This window comes from Nyctereutes procyonoides, unplaced genomic scaffold (assembly GCF_905146905.1).
Source record: "Nyctereutes procyonoides isolate TBG_1078 unplaced genomic scaffold, NYPRO_anot_genome, whole genome shotgun sequence".
NCBI classification, from domain to species: Eukaryota; Metazoa; Chordata; class Mammalia; order Carnivora; family Canidae; genus Nyctereutes; species Nyctereutes procyonoides.
In genome coordinates, this window is record NW_026575020.1 from 57,286,205 (window position 1) to 57,309,605 (window position 23,401).

The following is a 23,401-nucleotide window of genomic DNA, read 5'->3' on the forward strand; positions in this document are numbered from 1 at the left end:
TAACCATTGCATTAAAATCAGAACTTTTTGCTTTAGCTTTTGAGACCTTTCAACCTCTTAAATCTATTTTTATGTTTCAACTATTTTTTTATTTTTTAAGATTTTATTTATTCATGAGAGACACAGAGAAAGAGAGAGAGAGGCAGAGACACAGGCAGAGGGAGAAGCAGGCTCCATGCAGGGAGCCCGACGTGGAACTCAATCCTGGGTCTCCAGGATCACACCCTAGGCTGTAGGCGATGCTAAACTGCTGAGCCACCGGGGCTGGCCTCAACTATTTTTTTAAAAGATTTTATTTATTTGACAGAGAGAGAGAGAGCATGAACAGGGGGAACAGCAGAGGGAGAGGGAGAAGCAGGGTCTCTGCTGAGCAGGGAGCCCGACACAGAGCTCGATCTCAGGACCCTGGAATCATGACCTGAGCAAAAGGCAGATGGTTAACCAAATGAGCCACCGAGGCACCCCTCAAATGATTTTATTTTTTAAGTAGTAAAGTAACAGGACACCATTGATTCTCATTGTCAAACTTCTTGAGCAGGAAAAAAAAGATGACAAAACATGCTACAAGTGAAAGAAGGGGATTAAGGAAAGACTAAGGCACAGAGCGGCACCTGTGTGTGTCGTGCCTGTCTCGACCGTGGCCTGGGCTTCTCCCTGTGCAGACAGCAGGCCCTGCGCATCCATGCAGTCTTGGTCAGTCCATCAGGCAGGACTGTCTGTTGAGCATCTCCAGAAAGGACAGTTGAGGGCACCCTGACTGGGGCCCCCACTCTGCAGAGAGATGTTTGTACAGTGTGCTCCTGGACACTGAGAACATGGTAGAACCAGGAACATCCAGGAATAGGGCCAAAAATCAGAAGCATAGCCCCATGATCACGTAGAGGAAGTTTTACTATTCATCCTTAGCTTTTTGGTTGTTAACGTGTTTAAATAGTGCCCACAAAAATATTTTTCTTAGGTAAATACTTAGATGAGTTTGGAGGTCCGAGAGACCATTGTTGTAATTGTCTCTTTCATTTCTTTCCTTATCTACTATTTTAATTACACCTGAAAACATTGAAGTAGAAAACTCTGTTTAGTACCTTACATAGTAAGTGATAACACCATTGACAGATGAGGAGCAAATTACCTCCTCAGTCTCATTTTCAGCCCTTCCAAAGAGTTCCACATGTAAATATTGCCAGTCTTTGCAGCCTTGGGGACAAAAGCCCTCGTTTCCACGCAGATGCAGGCATTTCTGTGCAGAGGTGAGAACCGAGCCTCTGGGGACTCCTGTGGTACCAGTGTTGCCTCTGTTTTGTTCCCGCCATCCCAGAGCACAGGGCTGCCTGCCGTTCGGCAAAACACTCTTCAGAGTTGCTTTACTGAGACATTTCTTCATCTGCTTTCATCTCTCCCATCCTTTGCTTTTCTCCACTGGCCTTCTCGTTCTTTTTTGCCCCTTCCCACTGTTCATCCCTAGTTCCAGGACAGTTAGCTCACTTCTGAGTTCCAAGCACTTGTCTCCTGGGGTGCACCACTTGCAGAAGTGTTCTTGCTTTTGAGGGAAAGGACACTGCTTAGTGACAGCCCCTGGATTTCTCAGGGCCTATAAGATACAGCTCCTGCGTGACCGGGCTGTTGAGGAGGGTAACAGGCCCAGCCGGAGAGGAGCCTGGAGTAACAGTGATGGCCTTTGAAGGAGCTAGATAGAGTACCTGCAGCGCTGGGCTAGTCCACATACAGACCCGACAGGACGAGGGCCCAGCCTACACTGAGCTGAAACGCTCATTTCTGAGGTCCTGGCTTATTAGTCCTGGGATTTTGGGGCAGAGCTACTTGGATGTGTTGCAAGCACCCCAGACACACATGGCTAAGTAGGCCCCCATCATCTCCTTCCCCCTTTCCCCTCCCAAAACCACTCTTACTGCAGTACTCCTGAGCTCCGTGGTTGGCACTGCCATCCACTCAGGGCCCAAACCCCAGATCTGGACATCACTCTTGAATCCTCTTCTGTTCCCCACATGTCCATCCTTTCACTAGGTCCTACTAATTCTCCCACCTAAATCTCATTCCACCTCCCCATCTCACACAGCAAGGCCTTTAGACTAGATAATCATTACCACTTTAGCCTCAACTACTGCCACCAAAGTGGGGTATAGAGAAAAATTAGCATTTAAGGGGGCAGCCCCGGTGGCTCAGCGCCTGCCTTTGGCCCAGGGCCTGATCCTGGAGACCTGGGATCAAGTCCTGTGTCGGGCTCCCTGCATGGAGCCTGCTTCTCCCTCTGCCTGTGTCTCTGCCTCTCTCTCTCTCTCTCTCTCTCTCTCTCTCTCTCTCTCTCTGTGCTTCATGAATAAATAAATAAAATCTTTAAAAAATTGCAGATATCATAATCCTTAAATATCCTCTATATACAAAGATGTTCTCTTATATAACTAGAGTACAACTGTGCAAATTGGAAATTTTACTTTGGTATAATCCCATTATCTACTATATCTAAATTTAACACATTTAAATTTTACAAGTTGTGCCAAATAATGCCCTTGATAACAGTTGATTGTCTACATATATTTTTTTAAGTTTGTTTGTTTGTTTGTTTATTTATTTATTTATTTATTTATTTATTTAATTTATGTATTGTAATCTCTACACCCAATGTGGTGTTCAGGCTCACAATCCCAAGATCAGGAGTCACATCCTCTTCCAACTGAGCCAGCCCAGCGCTCCGGCTGTTTGTTGATGCCCACCTACACAAGTAGAAAGAAAAATGATAGGGTCCGCTCCTTCAGAGTTGTTTCTGATGATAAACTAATAGTTCAGTATGATGTATATAGTCCCTAGCTTTAAATTTTTTTTTCATTCATAATTTTCAGAGAAATCCTTAGAACCTGCCCTTGCAAAGAAAGCTCAGATGGTAGAATAAGCACAAAGACTACCTTCTGTTTACTTTTTATTTACTTTTTTTCGTATATTTTCTGTCTCCACATACTGCCCCTGAATTAATTTTTGGAGACCTAGTATATTTGGATGTTGCTGAAGAACCAAAGAAGTAAGAAACAGAAGAACAGCTGAGATAAGGAAAGGAGGAGTTAGGTGTAGTGGTGTGCCCAGCAACGGCAGGACAGACGTTAAATGTCAGCAGAAGATGAAACCAGCATGGGGACAGATGTGCCAGGCCATGAGGTTGCCGGGAGCCTGCAGCTTCTCCAGGAACCCCTAAGACCCTGCATAAGGGATCATGCAAGCACACAACTGCTCAGCAGTTTGCTCTAAGTAAGACATCATTGCTCCAGATGGACATCTATGGCTCTAGGACTTATCTGTGAAGGAAACTGTGTTTTACTTGTAGATGTCAGTGTCAGTTATAACTCTGACTAAATATAAACTTGATCTCACTTTTTCACTGCCGATTATGTGTCAACTGCTCTGCTGAACAGTGGAGGGAAAAAGTGGACAGTCTTTGGCTTGTCAGAGTTTACAGCCTAGAAGGAGAGACAGACTGTCACACGGATGGATAATGCACACCAAGATGTGCAGCTCCAGGAGAGAAGAAACTTGTCTATCTTGTTTGGCACTGTGTCCCCAGCATGATGCCCACGCTTAGGAGGCACCCCATAATCGTTATCGTTACCATCTAAATCAGGGCTTGGCAAGCCATGGCCCACAAGCCAGATCTAGCTTGCCACCTGCTTTTGTAAATAAAGTTTTGTTGGGACACAGCCATATACTCAATTCATTTACGTATTCTTTATGGTGGCTTTTGCCGCACAGTGACAGGATTGAGTAGTTGTTTCAGAGACCATCTGGCCCACAAAGCCTAAAATATTTACTCTCTGGCCCTTTACAGAAAATGTTCACCAATCCCTGGTCTAATAAACACATTAAAAGGAGAGGAAGACTGTTAGGATGAATGTGTCCAAGGGCCCTGGGGGGCAGTGGGGGAGTGGAGAAGGAAAAAGCTTCTCAAATGAAGTATCCGCTAAGTTGAGAAGAGAGAAGAGAGTAGACATTGAGCGCAGGTCGGGGACGGCTTTCTTCTGAAGCCCTGTTGTTGGGGTAGCAGAGTGCAGATGGAGCCTTGAGGAGCTGGCTTGAACACAGAACAAGGGAAAGAATGGTGGGAAGTGAGGTCCCCAGAAAGGATCAAGCCTAGCTGGCTGCCTAAAGACTTCAGTCTTTATGTTAGGAAGCCTTTGATGTGTTCAAGTAGGCATTCGTGATCTGCTGGATGTCCATTTGGAAAGAATACTTGGTGTAGAACACCCTGGAGAGGGGGAGAGGAGGGTATGCAGAGGCTGCTGCAGAGCTATTACAATCAGGAAATGAGGGAGCTTGAATGGGGGTGTTCACGGGGAGATTTTGTTTCTCTATTCTTTTTAAGTTGTATTTATTTATTGTAAGTAATCTCTACACCCAACATGAGGCTCAAACTCACAACCCCAGAATCAAGAGTCGAGTTTTCTTTTAACAGAGCCAGCCAAGTGCCCCTCTGTTTCTCATTTTTAAACATGATTGTAGAGATACTCAATATGTAAACTCACAGGCATGACTTGATCCTGCTCTTCTGTTGTTTCAGATATTGGGCATGTTTGTAGAAGTGACTTTCCTTCCTGCCCATACTGCCACATCGATGTTGATCCTGCTTTGCTATTCTATTCCAGAGCTCTTTATCTCAAACCCTGGGAAGGAATGAACATCAGCAGGAGTTTTCTCATTGTGGTGATCATTTCTTGAGAAGTTGGACATACTTGTTAGAAACAGCCCAGCTGTGTTGGCATCTCTGATACCCTGGATATACCTTGGTGTTTTATTTATTTATTTTTTTAGGATTTTATTTATTTATTCATGAGAGAGAGAGAGACCAACAGACCAACAGATCGACAGACAGACATAGGCAGAGGGAGAAGCAGGCTTCTCATAGGGAGCCTGATGTGGGACTCGATGCTTGGACTCCGGGGATCATGCTCTGGGCCAAAGGCGGATGCTTAACCACTGAGCCACCCAGGCGTCCCTACCTTGGTGGTGTTATTGTGTCGTTGTTTTTTTTTTTTTTAATCTTAATGACTGGCGTCTTTTTGAAATTTGAGATTTTTAAATTTATGTAAATGGAAAAAATTACTTTCTCACATGATTATCTCCTTAATGCCAGTGTTAGCCTTTGGTCCTTGCCTATTTGTTTTTCTTGTAAATATCTAAAGGGAAAGAACTATCTGAAAGTACAGAACTTAAATATTAGCATTAGCCTCTTACTACCTCATAGAGAAGTTTATAAATTGCTTTTTCCTAGAGAATGTTATATAGCTCCAAATGTAAAAACCTAGATTTATTTATTTTTCTCATTAGCAACAACATTGCCCTATATTTTATCATCTCATTGTGTCTAAAATTAAGTGTTTTGGGCACCTGGGTGGCTCAGTCGATTAAGTGTCCAACTCTTGGTTTTGGCTCAGGTTATGATCTTGGGGTCCTGGGACTGAGCCCCACGTCAGGCTCTGTGTTCAGTGGGGAGTCTGCTTGAGATTCTTTGTATCTGCCCCTCCCTCCCCCAAAACCAATCAATCAAAAAAAGTAATGTTTTTAAAAAATGAAATTAAATGTTTTGGCTCATTCTTGCATTCATATTTCTTCTTTACACTTTCATATTTTGATTATAAATATTTATGGAAAATTCCAAAACAAAATCATCTGAGTAGCAGGATGGCATATGTTTGAATTGTTCTGCAGTATTTATCGAAAGCTTGTTGGGTTTTATGTTTTTTTTTTTTTTTAAGATTTTATTTTTTCATGATAGACACACAGAGAAAGAGAGAGAGAGAGAGAGGCAGAGACACAGGCAGAGGGAGAAGCAGCCTCCATGCAAGGAGCCTGACGTGGGACTTGATCCCAGGACTCCCAAGATCACGCCCTGGGCTGAAGGCAGGTACTGAACCACTGAGCCACCCAGGGATCCCCGGTTTTATGTTTTTTTATTTCCAGACAATGTAGTGCTTTGTCTCTGATTCTGTTCATTTTAAACATAATAAATCAAACAGTTTGATTATTAAAATGTCTTTGCTTTACATGTGAAAAGAAGCTCAACATTACTAATAATTAAGGAGATGCAAATCCTGGGACGCCTGGGTGACTCAGTGGTTAAGTGTCTGCCTTCTGCCCAGGGCGTGATCCTGGAGTTCCATCGGGCTCCCCACAGGGAGTCTGCTTCTCCCTCTGCCTATGTCTCTCTCTCTCTCTCTCTCTCTCTCTCTCTCTCTCTCTCTCTCTTTCTCTCTCTCTCTCTCGTTCTGTTTCTCATGGATAATAAATAAAATATTTCAAAAAAAAAAAAAAAAAAAGGAAATTGCCAATCCAAATCCCAATGAGATACCACTTCATAGCCATCGATGGCTGTTATTCAGACAGAAGTTAACAAATGTGGTCAAGGGTGTGGAGCAAATGGAGCCCTTGTGTCCTGCTGGTAGGAATGTTTACCATGGTGCAGCCACTGTGGAAGACAGCATGGCAGTTCTTCAAAAAATTAAACCTAGGTTTACCGTATGATACAGCTGTACTGTTTCTGGAGGTGCACCCAAAAGAATTGAAAGCAGGGACTGGAACAGATACTTGTACACTCATGTTTATAGTAGCATTATTCATAATAGCCAAAGGGTGGAAGCAACTCAAATCACCCATGGATGAGTAAGTGGATAAACAAAGTGTAGTGTATACATAGAGTAGAATATGATTCAGCCTTAAAAAGGAGGAAGGAGGTCCTGACACCTGCTACAATGTGAATGGACCTTGAGAACATGATGCTGAAGAGGCATCTGAGTGGCTCAGTTGGTTAAGTATCTGCCTTTGGCTCAGGTCATGATCTCAGGATCCTGGGATGGAGTCCCACAGCAGGCTCCCTGCTCAGTGGGTAACCTGCTTCTCCCTCTCCTTTTCCCTCTCCCTCTGTTCTCTCCCTCTCTCAAATAAACTATTAAAAAAAAAAAAAAAAACAACCTTGATGCTGTGAGAAATAAGCCAGACAGAAAAGGACAAATACTGTACAATTCTGTTTATAGGAAGTATGAGGAATAGTCAGGGCCTGCAGGAGGGGTGAGTGGCATTCTTGTGTCACAGGTCACACTTTGAGGTTGGGATGATGGATAATGCTGATGCTTGTACAGCATGGATATACTTTAAAGCCACCAACTTGCGTACTCACAAAAGGTTAAGATGGGAAATGTGTATTTTACCACATTACAGAGAAATCTTGGCTTTGATACCATGGTTGGGATTAAATCTGCCAGATATGTGGCGTGGTACTTTTGTGTGTAATTCTCATGTTATCGTGTAGTGTATGGCAGCTCTAGACATCGTCCAGTTTGCAGCTAAGAACCTGAGGGATTATATAGTCTGTCCTCGTCTTTGTGGAGCAGAGAAGGGACTTGGTGTTGTTCAGATAGTGAGCAGCTTTAGCTGGAGCTCAGCTTTGTTCTGTACGTACGTGCTTTACTGGTTTCCTACTGTGCAGCAGGCATGATGGCTGTAAAACAGCTCTCCAGGACCCACCTCCAGAACTAGGCTTAATTCAATGGCCAGATTGGTAATTTTGATCACATTGAGTCTCTTTGCATGAAGTTCACACAGTCTTCTAACAGTACAGGCTTGATCTGTTCTCTTCATTACATCCCTACTGGCTAGTAGAACTGGCTGCTCACCTTGGGTGCCTTTTGGGATTCCATTTATGTCACTTCATTTGAAATCACAATTAAGCACTTAAAGTTTTTTTTTCAATTTTTTTGAAATATTTTCAAGATAAAAGTACACAGAAAATAATATAACTGTGTCCAGAATACAGTTGTAACATAATCTTTTGCCATATTTGCTTTAGAACTCTATTTTAGAAATGGTACAGATGTTGCTCCATCCCATTCTCATCTCCCCCAAAAGGAATCAATCCTTATGTTATGTGTGAAATGATGTCTTGCAGTGTTTAAGTATGTTTCCTGGTTACCGATGAGATCGGTTACTTTTTCATGTGTTGGTGGCTGTTGAGGGGGTCCTCTTCTCTGGATTGCCTCTTCCTGTCATTTTTCCTCCTTTTTTGGATTATTGGTCTTTTTCTAATTGAGTTAGGCATTCTTTATCCTTTATTCTGTTCTCTCTTCTTCCTGTCTGTGGCTTAATATTTTAGCTTCCTTTATGTGGTATCTGCTGCCATACAGATGTTTTTAATATTAAGAGTCAAATTTATCAGCTCTTAAGGAAGGCGAGTGTCCCAGGTCATAGAAGTTGCCTCCTGTACTTCCTTATTGAGCTTTAAAAAGTTTTGCTTTTCGTAATTAGTCTTTAATCCATCTAGAGCTGATTTTTCTATATGATCGAAGGCAGGGATCTTATTTTTTCCACCTGCCCCAACAGTATTTATTAGCTGGTCCTTCCTTTCTCCACTGACTTGGGATGCTATCTTTCTTATCCATCAAGGATGCAAACACATTTTTTAAACCTGACACATAACTGTGAGTGTGAGTCCAGCAGATTGGGGGCTGAGCTGTAGACAAAAGGCATTCCACACAAACCCTCTAGACTATTAAGAAAAAGCTGAATCTTTTGCATTGTGACCTATTCATAGGATAGAAAAAAATATTATGTATTCAAAAGGTATTCCAGGTCTGGGAAAGAATGCATTGGTAAGCCAGGTTGGTTGCCTCCTGCTGTCTGCATGTGGGTTGCAGTGAGTACTGTCCTAGTCCTGGTGTATCCTATCCTTGAGGGAATCAAGACTGATAGGAGGAAAAAAAAAAAAAAAAAAGACTGATAGGAGAACAAACTGGGGGAGATGTGCTGATAATAAGCGATAATCTCTGTTTTTTTTAACTTGGTCTTATTTTCTGCATTAAATAAGTGAGTGGCTCATTTATCTCTTTAAAGTAGTTATTACAGGGCTGCCTGGGTGGCTCAGCGGTTGGGCATCTGCCTTTTGCTCAGGGTGTGATCCCGGGATTGGGGATCAAGTCCCGCTTCAGGCTCCTTGCAAAGAGCCTGCTTCTCCCTCTGCCTATGTCTCTGCCTCACTCTCTGTGTCTCTCATAAATAAATAAAATAAACATTAAAAAAACAAAGTAGTTATTACAAAAGCTAGTTTTTATAGCACATGAAAAACCATTGGGGGGAATTGCTATAAACCAGGGTTGCAGAGCCAGCCCTAGTATTTGGCAGCAAAAAATTAGATCCTAAAGTTTTGTGTTGCCTGGCTTTGTTTTTCCTTTGTCGTTTCACATGGAAGTACCTACTTCAAAATTAATGTGATTTAATGCTGCACCTTTCATCTCTGACTTCTTTCATTCGGACCTCTTAATCCCTTTCACAGATTTTATCCATCCTCCAACCCCCTCCCCTCTGGCAACTACCAGTTCTCTGTATTTATGAGTCTATTTGAGTCTATTACTGTCTTTTTGTTGTTAGTTTGCTTATTCATTTGCTTTTTAGATTCCATATGTAAGTGAATTCATACAGTATCTGTCTCTGACACATTTCATTTAACTTACTTCATTTAGCATAAGACCCTCTAGGTCCTTCCATGTTTCTAGGAATGGCAAGATCCTATCCTTTCTTTCTTTTTTTTTTTTTATAACATTTTATTTATTCATTTCAGAGAGAGAAAGAGAAAGCAAGCATGAGCAGGGAGAGGGGCAGAGGGAGAAGCAGACTCCATGCTGAGCAGAGAACCTGATTTGGGGCTCAGTCCTAGCATCCTGGGATCATGACTTGAGCAAACACTTAACCGACTCAGCTGCCCAAGTGCCCCAAGAACCCATCCTTTCTTATGGCTGAGTAATAAATATTCCATTATGTATATATGTGTGTGTATATATATCTTTGCCCATTCACCTGTTAATGGACACTTGGATTACTTCCATATTTTAGCTGTCATGAATAATGCTGTGGTAAACGTAGGAGTTCATCTGCTTTTTTTTTTGTTTGTTTGTTTGTTTGTTTTTGTTTTTGGAATTAGTGTTTTCATTTTCTTAGGGTAAATATCCAGAAGTAGAATTAGTAGATTGTATGGTACTTCTATTTTTAGTTTTTTTAAGGAACCTCCATACTGCTTTCCAGAGTGGCTACACCAGTTCGCACTCTGACTCAACAATGTATGTGAATTGTTGTATCTTGTCTTTTTGATTGGTATAAGGTGATGTCTCATTGTGGTTTGGACTTTTCATTTCCCTGATGATAAGTAATGTTGAATATCTCTTCATGTGTTGGTTGGCCATCTATGTGTCTTCTTTGGAAAAAATGTTCAGGTCCTCTGCCCCTTTTTTTTTTTTTTTCAAAGATTTTATTTTATTTTAGTGGGGGAAGGAGAGAGAAAGAGAATCTCAAGCAGACTCCATGCTGAGCACGAGCCTATCGCACTGCTTGATCTCATGACCCTTAGCTCATGACTGGCACTGAAATCAAGAGTCACTTAATCAACTGAGCCACCCAAGCACCCCTCCTCTGCCCATTTTTTAATCTGATTATTTGAGTTTCGGGGCACCTGGGCGGCACAGTTGGTTAAGTGTCTGCCTTTAGCTCAGGTCATAATCTCCAGGCCCCAGGATCAAGCCCCACATTGGGCTCCTTGCTCAGTGGAGGTCTGCTTCTCTCTCTCTCTCCCCTCTGCACTTCCCCACCACTCGTACTCTCTTTCTTTCAAATAAATAAAATCTTAAAAAAAAAAAAAAAAGATTATTGGGGTTTCTTGATGTTGAGTTGTACCAGCTCTGCATATATTTTGAATATTAACCCCTTGTCAGATATGTCATTTGCAAATATTTTATCTCTCAGTAGCTTGCCTTTTCATCATATTGCTGCACACAGAGAGCCAAATTCAGAACTCATTACATCTCTTTTAAATCCAACAACAAGGGCAGCCCCGGTGGTGCAGCAGTTTAGCACCGCCTGCAGCCCGGGGTGTGATCCTGGAGACTGGGGATCGAGTCCCACATCGGGCTCCCTGCGTGGAGCCTGCTTCTCCCTCTGCCTGTCTCTCTGCCTCCCTCTCTCTCTCTCTCTCTCTCTCTCTCTCTCTCTCTCTCTCTCTGTGTCTCTATGAATAAATAAATAAAATCTTAAAAAAAATAAATTTGACAACAAAAACTGTTTGCTTTTTTTTTTTTTAAGGTTGAAGTTGTCTCTAGGACATTCTTTATAGCAATAGTGATCATTTCTTACACACTTCCCATTTTCCTTTTAGCTCCATTAAACTTTAAGAGAATTTTCTGTGGGGAAACCCAGTTCTACTGCCTGGGAATAAGATTTTTCTTATTAAAAATTTGAAGAAAAAGTTCTAAAAGAGAAGAAATATTTTACTGCTGTCATCTGTACATCTTGCTGTTTGAAAAAACCATCAGGGATTTCTAAGCTGTGTGAGTTTGTTGTATGCATAGATTAAATTAATCTTTCTGTATTACTTTTACTAGGTTTTGAGTGATCCATACCTCAGATAGAGTCTGTTGGAAAATTCACTGGAGTATAAGTTGGATTCCAATGTTAGAAGTAGTCAAAAAACTAGAAATCCTAGGAAATAAAATGCAGATGCCAAATACTGGATTCTATAAAAGGATCATAAGGGTGAAACAAAATGAATGCTAGAATGGAATATAGTGCAATATATATTTTGGGGTCTCCAGTACAAAGACTATATGATTCAAGGAGATGGAGAACAAGCGGAGAAGATTCTCAGAGAGTTCTTACTTGTGTTTAATAATGGTAAACTGTAGTTGCTGGTAAAAACAGATAAGTAATATAAATGTAATTAACTGTTTCTAACCGTCCATATTCTTGATAACATAAGATAGCACTTTTTTTTTTTAAAGATTTTATTTATTTATTCACCAGAGACACAGAGAGAGAGCAGAGGGAGAAGCAGGCTCCATGCAGGGAGCCCAATGCAGGACATGATCCCAGTTCTCCAGGGTCATACCCTGGGCTGAAGGCGGCTCTAAACCGCTGAGCCACCGGGGCTGCCCAAGATAGCACTCTCTAATGCCTCTTCTCTCTCTTCCTCTGTCCCTCACCCCCAAAATATTGGTTCTATTATATGGTTCTGCACGGTATTTACAGTTTTTTCCCACTAAATGAGCCGTGTAGCCCCAGTTGGAGGTCTTGAAGAGAACTATAAACTGTATTGACAGACCCACGTGAACATGTTGTCACCACAGCCGGAGTATGTTCAGGTGTGGCACAGTCACATAAATTTCCAGCCTGCTGCATTCCAATTACACAGCTTCCTTTCCTCCAGATGCTCTTAGAGATGCTCATGTGCTCATGTATGCTGTGAGTCTCCTCAAAAGGGATAATAGTGTGGTGTAGTGGTGAGGATGAATATAACTTTAGAAACATTAGCTCTTTCTTTTTAAAAAAGATTTTATTTATTCGTGAGAGACACATACACACACACACACACACACACACACACACACACACACACAGAGGCAGAGACACAGGCAGAGGAAGAAGCAGGGTCCATGCAGGAAGCCTGATGTGGAACTCAATCCTGGGACTCCAGGATCGTGCCCTGGGCCGAAGGCAGGCGCTAAACCCCCGAGCCACCGAGGGATCCCAGATTAGCTCTTTTTTAAACGGGAACGTATTATGAAGGCAGGTAACTTTTTTCTTAAGTCCTTTTTTATCATTTGTCATTCCACATTGAAACTGGAAATAAAGAGAGCCTTCCCCCCCAAAGACTAGTTCACAGCAGATTCATTGACAAGTGGGAGGAAGATCTGATTCTGAATGTGTTTCATGTTTTTCAGATCTCGGTCACGGTGGATTGGCAGATCACTATGAAAGTTCCCACTGGGGACAGCAGCCCACGTACAGAGGTGAAGCCAGCAGCAGCTGGGATAAAGTGATAATAGACAGGACTGACAAGGAGGCGTGGCCTTCCATCACAGGAGCAGAGACTGAATCTGCCTCAGAATGTACTACAGACACTGACTCTGCCTCCAACTGTGGCTCAGAGAACAGTAGCATGGCTACAGGGAGTGCCCAGGGCACCTTCACTGGACATACCAAGAAGACAAATGGCAATAATGGCACCAACGGTGCACTCGTCCAAAGCCCTTCTAATCAGAGTGCCCTTGGAGCGGGGGGCGCCAGCAGTAATGGCAATGGAGCCAGAGTGTGGGGCGTAGCCACAGGCTCCAGCTCCGGCCCCGCTCACTGCTCTCTCGGTGCCGGGGATGGAAAAATGGACAACATGATTGGAGATGGGAGAAGTCAGAGTTGCTGGGGTGCTTCCAACTCCAATACTGGCATTAATCTTAACCTTAACCCCAATGCCAACCCAGCTGCCTGGCCTGTACTTGGACACGAAGGAACTGTGGCAACAGGCAACCCTTCCAGTATTTGTAGTCCGGTCAGTGCCATAGGTCAAAATACGGGCAACCAGAATGGGAACCCAACAGGCACTTTAGGTGCTTGGGGAAACTTGCTGCCGCAAGAGAGCACAGAACCACAAACGTCCACTTCTCAGAATGTGTCTTTCAGCGTACAACCTCAGAACCTTAACACTGATGGACCAAATAACACTAACCCCATGAACTCTTCACCAAACCCTGTCAATGCAATGCAGGCAAACGGACTGCCAAACTGGGGCATGGCTGTTGGTATGGGGGCCATCATCCCGCCCCACCTGCAGGGCCTTCCTGGTGCTAATGGATCATCAGTTTCTCAAGTCAGTGGGAGCAGTGGTGAAGGAATCAGCAGCTCTGTGTGGGGACTGTCCCCAGGTAACCCTGCCACAGGAAGTAGCAATTCTGGGTTCAATCAGGGGAATGGAGACACTGTGAACTCAGCATTGAGTGCTAAACAAAACGGATCCAGCAGTGCTGTGCAGAAGGAAGGAAGTGGAGGAAATGCCTGGGACTCCGGCCCTCCTGCTGGTCCCGGACTCCTTGCCTGGGGACGGGGCAGTGGCAGCAACAGCAGCGTTAGTCATATCCATTCGGGGGCTTGGGGCCACCCCAGCCGGAGCACCTCTAACGGTGTGAATGGGGAATGGGGCAAGCCCCCAAACCAGCATTCCAACAGTGACATCAATGGGAAAGGATCAACAGGGTGGGACAGTCCGAGTGTTAGCAGCCAGAATCCTGCCGTGCAGCCTGGTAGCGAACACATGAACTCTTGGGCCAAAGCTGCATCTTCTGGAACAACAGCGAGTGAGGGAAGTAGTGACGGTTCTGGCAGTCACAACGAAGGAAGCTCCGGGAGGGAAGGAGCAGAAGGCCGAAGGCGAGATAAAGGGATGATAGACCAGGGGCACATCCAATTGCCAAGGAACGATCTTGACCCAAGAGTTCTGTCTAATACTGGTTGGGGACAGACTCCAGTAAAACAAAACACTGCCTGGGAATTTGAAGAGTCCCCTAGGTCTGAGAGAAAAAATGACAATGGGACAGAGGCCTGGGGCTGTGCCGCTACTCAGCCTTCAAACTCAGGGGGGAAGAGTGATGGGTCCATCGTGAACAGTACAAATACCTCTTCAGTGTCCGGGTGGGCCAGCGCACCGCCTGCTGCTGGGCCAGCAAACACAGGCTGGGGAGACAGCAGCAACAAAGCGCCAAATGGCCCAGGGGTTTGGGGGGACTCGATAAGCTCTACTGCTGTTAATAATGCTGCTGCTGCCTCCAAGAGTGGCCATGCTTGGAGTGGGACCGTAAATCAGGAGGATAAGTCGCCCACCTGGGGGGAGCCTCAGAAACCCAAATCTCAGAACTGGGGAGACGGACAAAAATCTAATCCAGCCTGGAGTGCAGGAGGGGGAGATTGGGCAGATTCATCTTCTGTCCTCGGACACTTGGGGGATGGGAAAAAAAATGGTTCTGGATGGGATGCTGACAGTAATCGGTCAGGTTCTGGTTGGAATGATGCCACCAGGTCTGGGACCAGTGGCTGGGGTAATGGCACAAATGCAAAGGTGAATCCAGGGACAAACTGGGGAGAGTCTTTAAAACCTGGCCCCCAACAGAACTGGGCAGGTAAACCCCAAGACAACAATGTGAGTAACTGGGGAGGAGCTGCTTCCGTTAAACAGACAGGAACTGGGTGGATTGGGGGGCCAGTCCCTGTCAAACAAAAGGACAGCAGTGAGGCCACAGGCTGGGAGGAACCTTCTCCACCATCCATTCGACGCAAAATGGAAATTGATGATGGTACCTCAGCTTGGGGTGACCCAAGCAACTACAACAATAAAACTGTAAACATGTGGGATAGAAACAATCCAGGCCTGCAGAGCAGCACCACAGCCGCCGCCACCACCACCACCACCACCACGAGCAGCAGCACAGACCTGGTCGAGACACCACCGCCACACCAGGCCAGCACCCAGCTGAGTCGGTCACCACTGCTTGGTCCAGGTACGGAGGGCATTTGAGGTAACTTTAGAAGGTAAAAATGTCATTTATTCTCATTACGTGTGTAGACACAGTCTTATGCTGTTTCTGTATAGCCAAGGACATTAATCCAAGTGCTCTTCACTTTGTGGCATTGTACTTAAATATTATCCCAAGAGGGTAGATAAGGTAGGATTCTGATAGTTTTCCACTTGGGAAAGAAAGATATTCGGCACTTTCAGCATTAAGGAGAGTAAAGAAGAAATAAATCCTCTTCAGGAAAGATTGGGGACTGTTGTGTTAGCTGGTGTATACTTAAAAAGTCTTCATTTCCTTATGGGATGAGCCAGGGGTCCTCGAGCCCAGCCCTGGCTAGAAGTGCATGGGAGCTAAGGGTCCAGGGGACCAGTTGCCAAGACCTCTGGTGCCGTCAGGCTGTGGGGAAACCCGTGCATTTGTAGCTGTGGGCCTCCGCAGGTGTTCCTGATATGTGGTTGGCACTGAAAGAAAATTGTTCGTGTAGCCTGAGTGGCATTATGCAGTACAAGTCGTATTATGAGTCCAGCTGGAAGAAAAATCCTAAAATTAGACTAAAACTTGGATTTTGAGTTCCTGCTTTGTGCAAGGTGCTCTGTTGGACACTGGGCAGAAGAGAGTCTTCCCAGACCAGACCAGAGTCTTCCCACAGGGGGCATGAGTTGTGATGAAATACACACACAAGGCTCACCAGCAGGGCTCTCACAGGAGCTGCCAGTAGCCCCACTTTCTCAATAGGATATCAGCTCTTGGCCTATAGTCTGACTGTGCTCCAGGCAGAGTTGGCCGGGGCAGTGAGAACTGGGCTCACCAAATCGCCAAACCAGAAGGATAATCCAGTCCAAGTCAGGGCATCTTGCTCAGGATCTTCCTCCCCTGTCTGCATTCTCCCCACACAGCTAGAGACCTCTGCATCAAGGCCCCCTCCCACCCTGAGCCCTTCTTTCCTGGCAGAGCCACCATCAAGTCTTCTTAGACTGAGCCTCCGTCGGCCTCCCTCCAGTTGGCTGTAATTGCTCCTGTAGCGTTGTCCTCTGGGACTCTACAAAGCAAGGCGGAGCTTCTTGTCCCCTGTTGAGGAATTCCAGACAACGGCACGTAGTTATCGTGTCCCATCTCCCCATTCTCCAGGAAATATTCCTGGCTCCTTACCACTATTCCTCATAATCGTGGTTTTAAATCCTTTGTGTTGTCATCTGGAAAAGCTGTGCCTTGTGCCCAGAACTGATGGCACTGGTTTACAAGTGCAGTTTTAACAAGTGTAGAATTAGTTGAGACCATAGCTTCCCTCACTCCTAAAAACCCTACTCCTGGTGATGAACTCTAAGTTGTATTAAGCCCTTTTGAGCCATGTCACACTATTTGTCCTAAATTCAGTTTAGAATCTGAATTTTTTTTTGTTAAGATAATGGTGGAGCCCTTCCTCACTCAGGACGATTCTTGTGCACTTGGTCACTTGGTCCCTAGTGTAGAACTTGGACCCTGGTAAACTTTTGGATTGCAATCCTCTGACCTGTTGAGATCTTTTTGAACCCTGATTCTGTTATCAACGTATTAGTTATTCCTTCTAGTTTTCTACCATCCCTAAGTTTTCATAAACATGCCATAAAGATAAGAATATGGATAGAGTCCTTTCTCCAGGGTCACTCATGCAGCTTATATATGGAATCAAATTCGCATCCAGAATCCAACCTACAAAGGAGTTTGGAAGTGGCACGTTTTAGCTGTGGACCTCTGTAATATGGGAATGCTCACAGAAAGCAGTAGAATGGATTCTGAGTCCCTGTTGCCTCTGTCATATGCCAAGATATAGATTTAAAAAAAGACCATTCTATCAAACATCATTCAAACAGGTATGCCAGGTATGAATAAAGAATCACTGGTGCTTCCCTGCTACCTGGTACCAGAGCGCCATCAGAAACCCAGCTGAGGTTGGTACTTCCATTCCTCTGGCTCTGACCTCCCAACCTCCTCAGTCCCAGGATTTGTGGTCACCCAACAGAGCCATATAGTTAGTAAGGCATACTAAGGAACTACAGGGCTCTCGTACCCCTCTATGTTAGTGCTTCTAGAACTGGTACCTCCATCTTTTTATTTGGCATATGCTCGTTCAACATAAATCATTGAACACTATTGTGTGCCAGGCATAGCAGTATGCTCAGTTTGAAATCTGCTTTGGATTCTTTCTGCCCTCCCTCTCCCCCGCTCCTTCCTCTGTATGTACTCGCATGGGCTTACTCACTCTCTAAATACATTAAAAAAAAAGAGAGAGAGAGAGACTACTAGAAAGGAGCCAATAGAGAGGGAGAATGGATGCATAGGGAGGGGATCCTGTATCCAGCTGAGAGGAGTGCTTCCCCTACTTGTAGAGGAAGCTAGGGTGTCTGTAGCCAGAGGGTGACAGGTATCTTCTGGGGATCTTTTTCTCTAAGTGTCAAGGGTACTAGTCTCGAGTGCAGATGGGGAAGGTAAGAGTAGAGGAGTGATCAGAAGTGAAGTTTGCATTAGCCCACGTAGGAAGTAGAGCAGAGGGCTTACCAGATGCCACCAAAGGGCTGCTGGACAGTGTTCAGGACCAAGAGGTCACAGATTCATGGGAGATGAACATTCATTTATCCAGCGTGTGTGTATCAGGACCCAGCATGTGCCAGGTAGCACTCTGGTTTGGGGGGCGGCAGGGAACAGAGGAGGCAGGTCCTGGTGGGAGTTCAGTGCGGCAAGGGGGGGCCAAGGCACCGTGGGTTAGCAAGCATGTAGCAGTGTGTCAGGTGGCAAGGGTTCTGCGGAGAAGGAAGCCAGGCAGGGGCAGCGGAGGCAGAGATGGTCATCTTGTGGAGGGAGGGCAGCCTGAGCGTGTGAGGAACTGTTTGGTCTTCACTAAGCACTGAGCAGCTAGAGCAAAAGGAGGCTGTCCTCCCATCTGAGTTGAAATACGACTGTGCTCCCGAGCCTCCCCTGGCCTACCCGCTGGATGGGACCCCTCTGCCTCCTTAGATTCCTTGGCAATGAATTCACTTTTACCCCTCACACCATGTCAGGAGTCCTTAATGAAGCTCGACTGCTGTAGCCTCTGCACACACTTCTGCCCCTAGATCAAAGTTCAAAAACCTGCTGGTCTGTGGGCTGCACCCCATCCCACAAATGTGCTTTATTGGCCCACATCTTTCATGTGAATCAACATTGTTAATGAAAATGAAAATTTCAGATTCCTGGCTTATTCTGGAAACTGGGAAAGTTTGATCCCCTGGATTTGGATAGCAGCAGCAGTCAGCTAGAGTGGCTGACTTTAAATAAGGCCCATGCTTTCTAGTTCACCACACTCCCCACCACCCCCTTTTGTACCTCACCACTGAGGCTTGGAGCGGCGGCCATTGGTCATCAGGCTTGTGTTCTCGTTCTTTTGACATGGGCTTGTCTGTTAGCTCTCTGGGGTGTTGGAATTTGTGACTCTTGTTTTTCACTAAGACGTGACTAACATTTCTGAGCACTTCAAAATTGTATAAAGTGCTTGAGGGAATGAGGGGCAGCAAAAAGGAAGAAAGGTAGCTGATGCCAAAAATGGGGGGATATGGACACAGACGTGACAGTGTCTAGTGGAGAAATGGTAATGTAGAAGTAGCCAGTTGATTAGCATTGCAGGAGAGGTGTGCACAGAGCACTCTGAGAACAATCAGTGGGTAAAAATAACCATCATGTCCCACCTTCCCAAGACCAAATCTCACAGGTCACGGTTTGAGCCCCCTAATGCTGCTCATAGTCTTCTGGAAAGGCTCCAGCAGAAGCATGCCCTTGTGCACTGGGGCCTCAGTGATGAGCATGGCCTGACAGTGCTTGGTGACCACACGCAGTGTATCTTCACACATCTCGTGTAATCCGTATGCCCCTGGGCCTCAGCTTATGGAGGTCAAGTGGCTCACAGAGGGTGCACATGTGGCAAGGTCTCAGATGTGTTACATACACCTTGTCTGCTGCAATCTCTACTATCTTACATCTGCAACACCGCACAGAGATTGGAACCGTGCCAAGTTAGTGATTTTTTTTTTCCCTCTTTGATCTCTTATTCTTTGAATCTACTCTTACTGGTTTTTAGTGGACAAAGAATGTGAGTTTTACCCTGGGTAAAGGCATTTTTGTTTTGTTAGAAGGGCCAAAATCATTCTTTTATATGAAAAATATTTCTAGATAATTTTTTTAAGATTTTATTTATTTATTCATAGAGACAGAGAGAGAGGCAGAGGGAGAAACAGGCACCATACAGAGAGCCTGACATGGGACTGGATCCAGGGTCTCCAGGATCACGCCCTGGGCTGCAGGACGCGCTAAACCGCTGCGCCACCGGGGCTGCCCTAGATAATTTTTTTTTTAAGATTTTATCTATTTATTCATGAGAGACACAGAGAGACAGAGACATAGGCAGAGGGAGAAGCAGGCTCCCTGCTGGGAGCCCAATGCAGTAGTCAATCCCAGGACCCCGGGATCATGATCTAAGCCAAAGGCAGACACTCAACTACTGTGCCACCTAGCCGTCCCCATAGATGATTTTTTAACAAATTGCACATCTTATCACCCAGCAGAAAAGAAGGGAAATGTGATCCATCTAGCCAGGTCAACTGTTTGTTTTCCTTGCCTCCCCTCCAGCCCTTAGGCCTTACACATACGTGTGATCTTTGTGGTTGTAGCAGTAGCTTGGAGCAGCTGGGAATTTTGTTTTACCACCTAACAGAGACAAAAAAGACCAACGTTTTCGCTGTAGCCCACCCCATGTGAAAACTGCCCAGTCAAGTGTGTGGCGCTGTAATGATGGGGTTGCTGCCCCATGGCCCCACCTACCGCAGGAGTCTCTTTCCCTCCACGACACTGAGCAGCCACATCAAGGTGGTATTCCTTCCCCATGTCACCTGCAATGCTCTCCCCCAGGCCTGAAGCAGGCACTCTATGCAGTGAGGACGGAGCTCATTGCTCTCGGGGGTTACAGGTGATAGAAGCCTGGCACTCTCCCAGCCTGGCAGACTGAGCTGTTCTTTAAGCTGATAGAAGGAGCAGTCATGCTGTCAACGCCAGTACCCCCTAATGATGACAGCACACTGGTTCTTTTGTTTTGTTTAAAAGATTTTATTTATTCATGGGAGACCCAGAGAAAAGGCAGAGACACAGGCAGAGGGAGAAGCAGGCACCTGACAGGGAGCCTGATGTGGGACTCGATCCCAGAACTCTGGGATCACGCCCTGGGCTGAATGCAGACGCTCAACTGCTGAGCCACCCAGGCGTCCCACTCTGGTTCCTTTTGGTCCTCCATTCGGCAGTACAGACATCAGCTCATGGCCCTCCTCGTGGGGGTTGTGACATCTAGGCAGCCCGGATCAGTGATGACAGCAGCAATCACAGCACCCACTAGGCTGTGGGTTTGCTCATTGTGGCTTGATGACTTGCCCAGACTGGTTTTCATAAATCTACGGGGTTTCTGCACTCCCAACAAAGCCATGTACCTGGCTAACTGATGAAATTTCTACTCTTTATAAAGTTGTTCTTTTACAAGTATTCTGCGATTTTGCTATTGGCCCTGCTAACTTTACAGAAATCTGCACCTTTGTCTGAGTTCAGGTGTTAAGTTGTTGATCATCACCACCTAAGAGTAATGATCTGTGAGGACACGTGGGTAGCTCAGTCAGCTAAGCATCTGACTCTTGTTTTCGGCTCAGGTCTTGATCTCAGGATCCAATTCAGGCCCCACATTGGGCTCCATGCTGAGCATGGAGCCTACTTCAAACAAAAAATAGGACTGTTCTTTAAGGTTATTGATCTCTGTCTTACCAAATATGTTTCCTTAATTACATTTTTTGTGTGTGTCTGGTTTTATAGAAGTAAATGCCATAGGACAGTCATTTTTGTCCCATTCTTGTTAAACTGATATCAATTCATTTTCTGATGAGCCTGAGGAAAACAGATAGTAATTTAAGAAATTCAGCATAGCTTCATAAACTGGATTTTTTGGGCCTGCTGCAAACCCATTTGGGAGATAGAACACAGTAATAAGCTAGAAAAATGTTCCTATATCTGTCTTTTCATCAGAGATGGTAAGCTGCCAGAGCAGAACTCATGAGACTGTTCTTAATATGGTGTGTGTCGAGTTGTGTTGGATGACGCGACATAGTACCTGCTCCTTACTGTTGCCCCAGTGACATACTGGGGACAGACCTGCAGGACCTGCTGACTTTTGTGCCCTAATGTGGCAAGAAGCTATCAGAGTCTTGGAGAACCAATGTGTTATTTTGACAGTTACTGGAGGTGTGGCCAAAAGTGAGGAAGTGCAAACATAGCATTTACTTATGTTTCTAAGAGAATGAAAGTGGATCCTAAAAATACTAACCAGCCTGATTAGAACACTTAGAAATAAATATTCTGATGCTTAAAAATCAGTTTTTAGACACAGGAGAACATTGAATATTAACTAATATAACTTTTGATGAAAAACAGATCCTCACTGTAGGCTCTGAATCTAACAATGAGATGAGGGGAGAATCTCAGGGTGAACTCTGTCAGATTTCACTGAAGCATTTAGAGAGATACTTTAAAAGGGACTGGAGGGTCGGAGTAGAGAGATCACTATCACATACAATTAATTTAGAGTCAAATAGGAAGGCCATTATAGACTAGATCTGAGCTAAACCAGCAGCATAGTGTGGTTGTGTCTTCCAGTGATGACCGGAAGTGAAAGCATCACTGCCATAGACCAGTCAGTAAGCTGGGACTGTGCTGCTAATGTTGACCTTACTCCAGAATATTTTTTTATTCATTTTACTACCAGTTCTCCCCAGCTTCTCAGACATGTCTCACCTTCAGTGGGCATTGCAACAGCAGTGCCAAGGTACTCACTGTAGTTGCCCTCTGCAGGTTAGAGAAGGCTCCAGCCAGAGGCAAACTTAACTTTGCATTTGGGTACTTTAGTCACTGATAACTACGTTTGCTTTATCGCTTTGTTTTCTGGCACATATATTATAACAAAAGGCAGAGATTGTGTGAGTTAATCATGGAAGAGGCATATCCTCCATCTGATAAACTAAAACTTGGAAGAAAGTGGGTTTAGGATTCCTCTGCCTAGGGGATCCCTGGGTGGCTCAGTGTTTTAGCGCCTGCCTTCAGCCCAGGGCATCATACTGGAGTCCCGGGATCGAGTCCCGCATCGGGCTCCCTGCATGGAGCCTGCTTCTCCCTCTGCCTGTGTCTCTTCCTCTCTCTCTCTCTCTCTCTCTCTCTCTCTCTCTCTCTCTCTCTCTGAATAAATAAAATCTTTGGGGGAAAAAAAAGGAATCCTCTCTGCCTAGGTTGATGAAACATGTATGTTGTTTCTCCAAGTCTCCTTAAGAGCAGAAGCTGAAGAACATTGTCCTTCCTTTTTTTATTGGGGGGGGGGGGTTGAAACAGGCTTTTAATGGGACATGGTCTCGGCGAGGCTCCGCGGCCCCGCAGGGGAGGGAGAGCGTAGGAAGTCGCCAACATTGTCCTTCCTATAAGACTTAATGTCCTAGCAGCTCCCTTGCTCCTTTATCATCCGTTGGTATAAAAATGCATACCAAAAAATGGAGTCACCTGCAGACAGAGTAAATTGGCAAGATGGTGCCAAGAACTCAACTGTTCTCACATCACAACTTCAGAAATAGATTTCTCAACCAGAGTAATTCTATTTTAAGGACCACACAGTAGTTACTAAGAGGAGTCATCTGAGCAACCTGCTTTTTATGGATATGGGATTGGGGGGCGTTGTGTTTGGTTAGGGTGTTTTTACTTTCCTATGTTTTGGGAGACTTGGTAAGTGGGGCTGGCGTGGAAAAAGAACCAGGGCATCGGAAGTATCCTGCTGGAGAGGTGGGAGGAGATGGTTGTTAGTGCATGTCGTGGAGATACACCCAGAGGTTTTCACTGTAGGTACCTTCAGTTCAAAATGAATAAATGAGACCATTAAAAATAAGTTTCGCTTATATATCAAGATATCAATATCAATAAGAAAGAGCAGATTTAAAATCTCTATTAGTGCACTC

The 23,401-nt window shown here is 44.9% G+C and overlaps 1 protein-coding gene across 3 annotated transcripts in view; it reads left to right on the forward strand.

Annotated features, from left to right (window-relative positions):
- Window positions 1-23,401, forward strand: part of TNRC6C (trinucleotide repeat containing adaptor 6C) — a 150,834-nt gene that overhangs the window by 81,927 nt on the left and 45,506 nt on the right. For all 3 annotated transcript variants that reach the window (XM_055321319.1, XM_055321335.1, XM_055321326.1), the window contains exon 5: window positions 12,750-15,353. In XM_055321319.1, coding sequence (XP_055177294.1) covers window positions 12,750-15,353 — 2,604 coding nt within the window. The remainder of the gene's footprint in view (window positions 1-12,749; window positions 15,354-23,401) is intronic.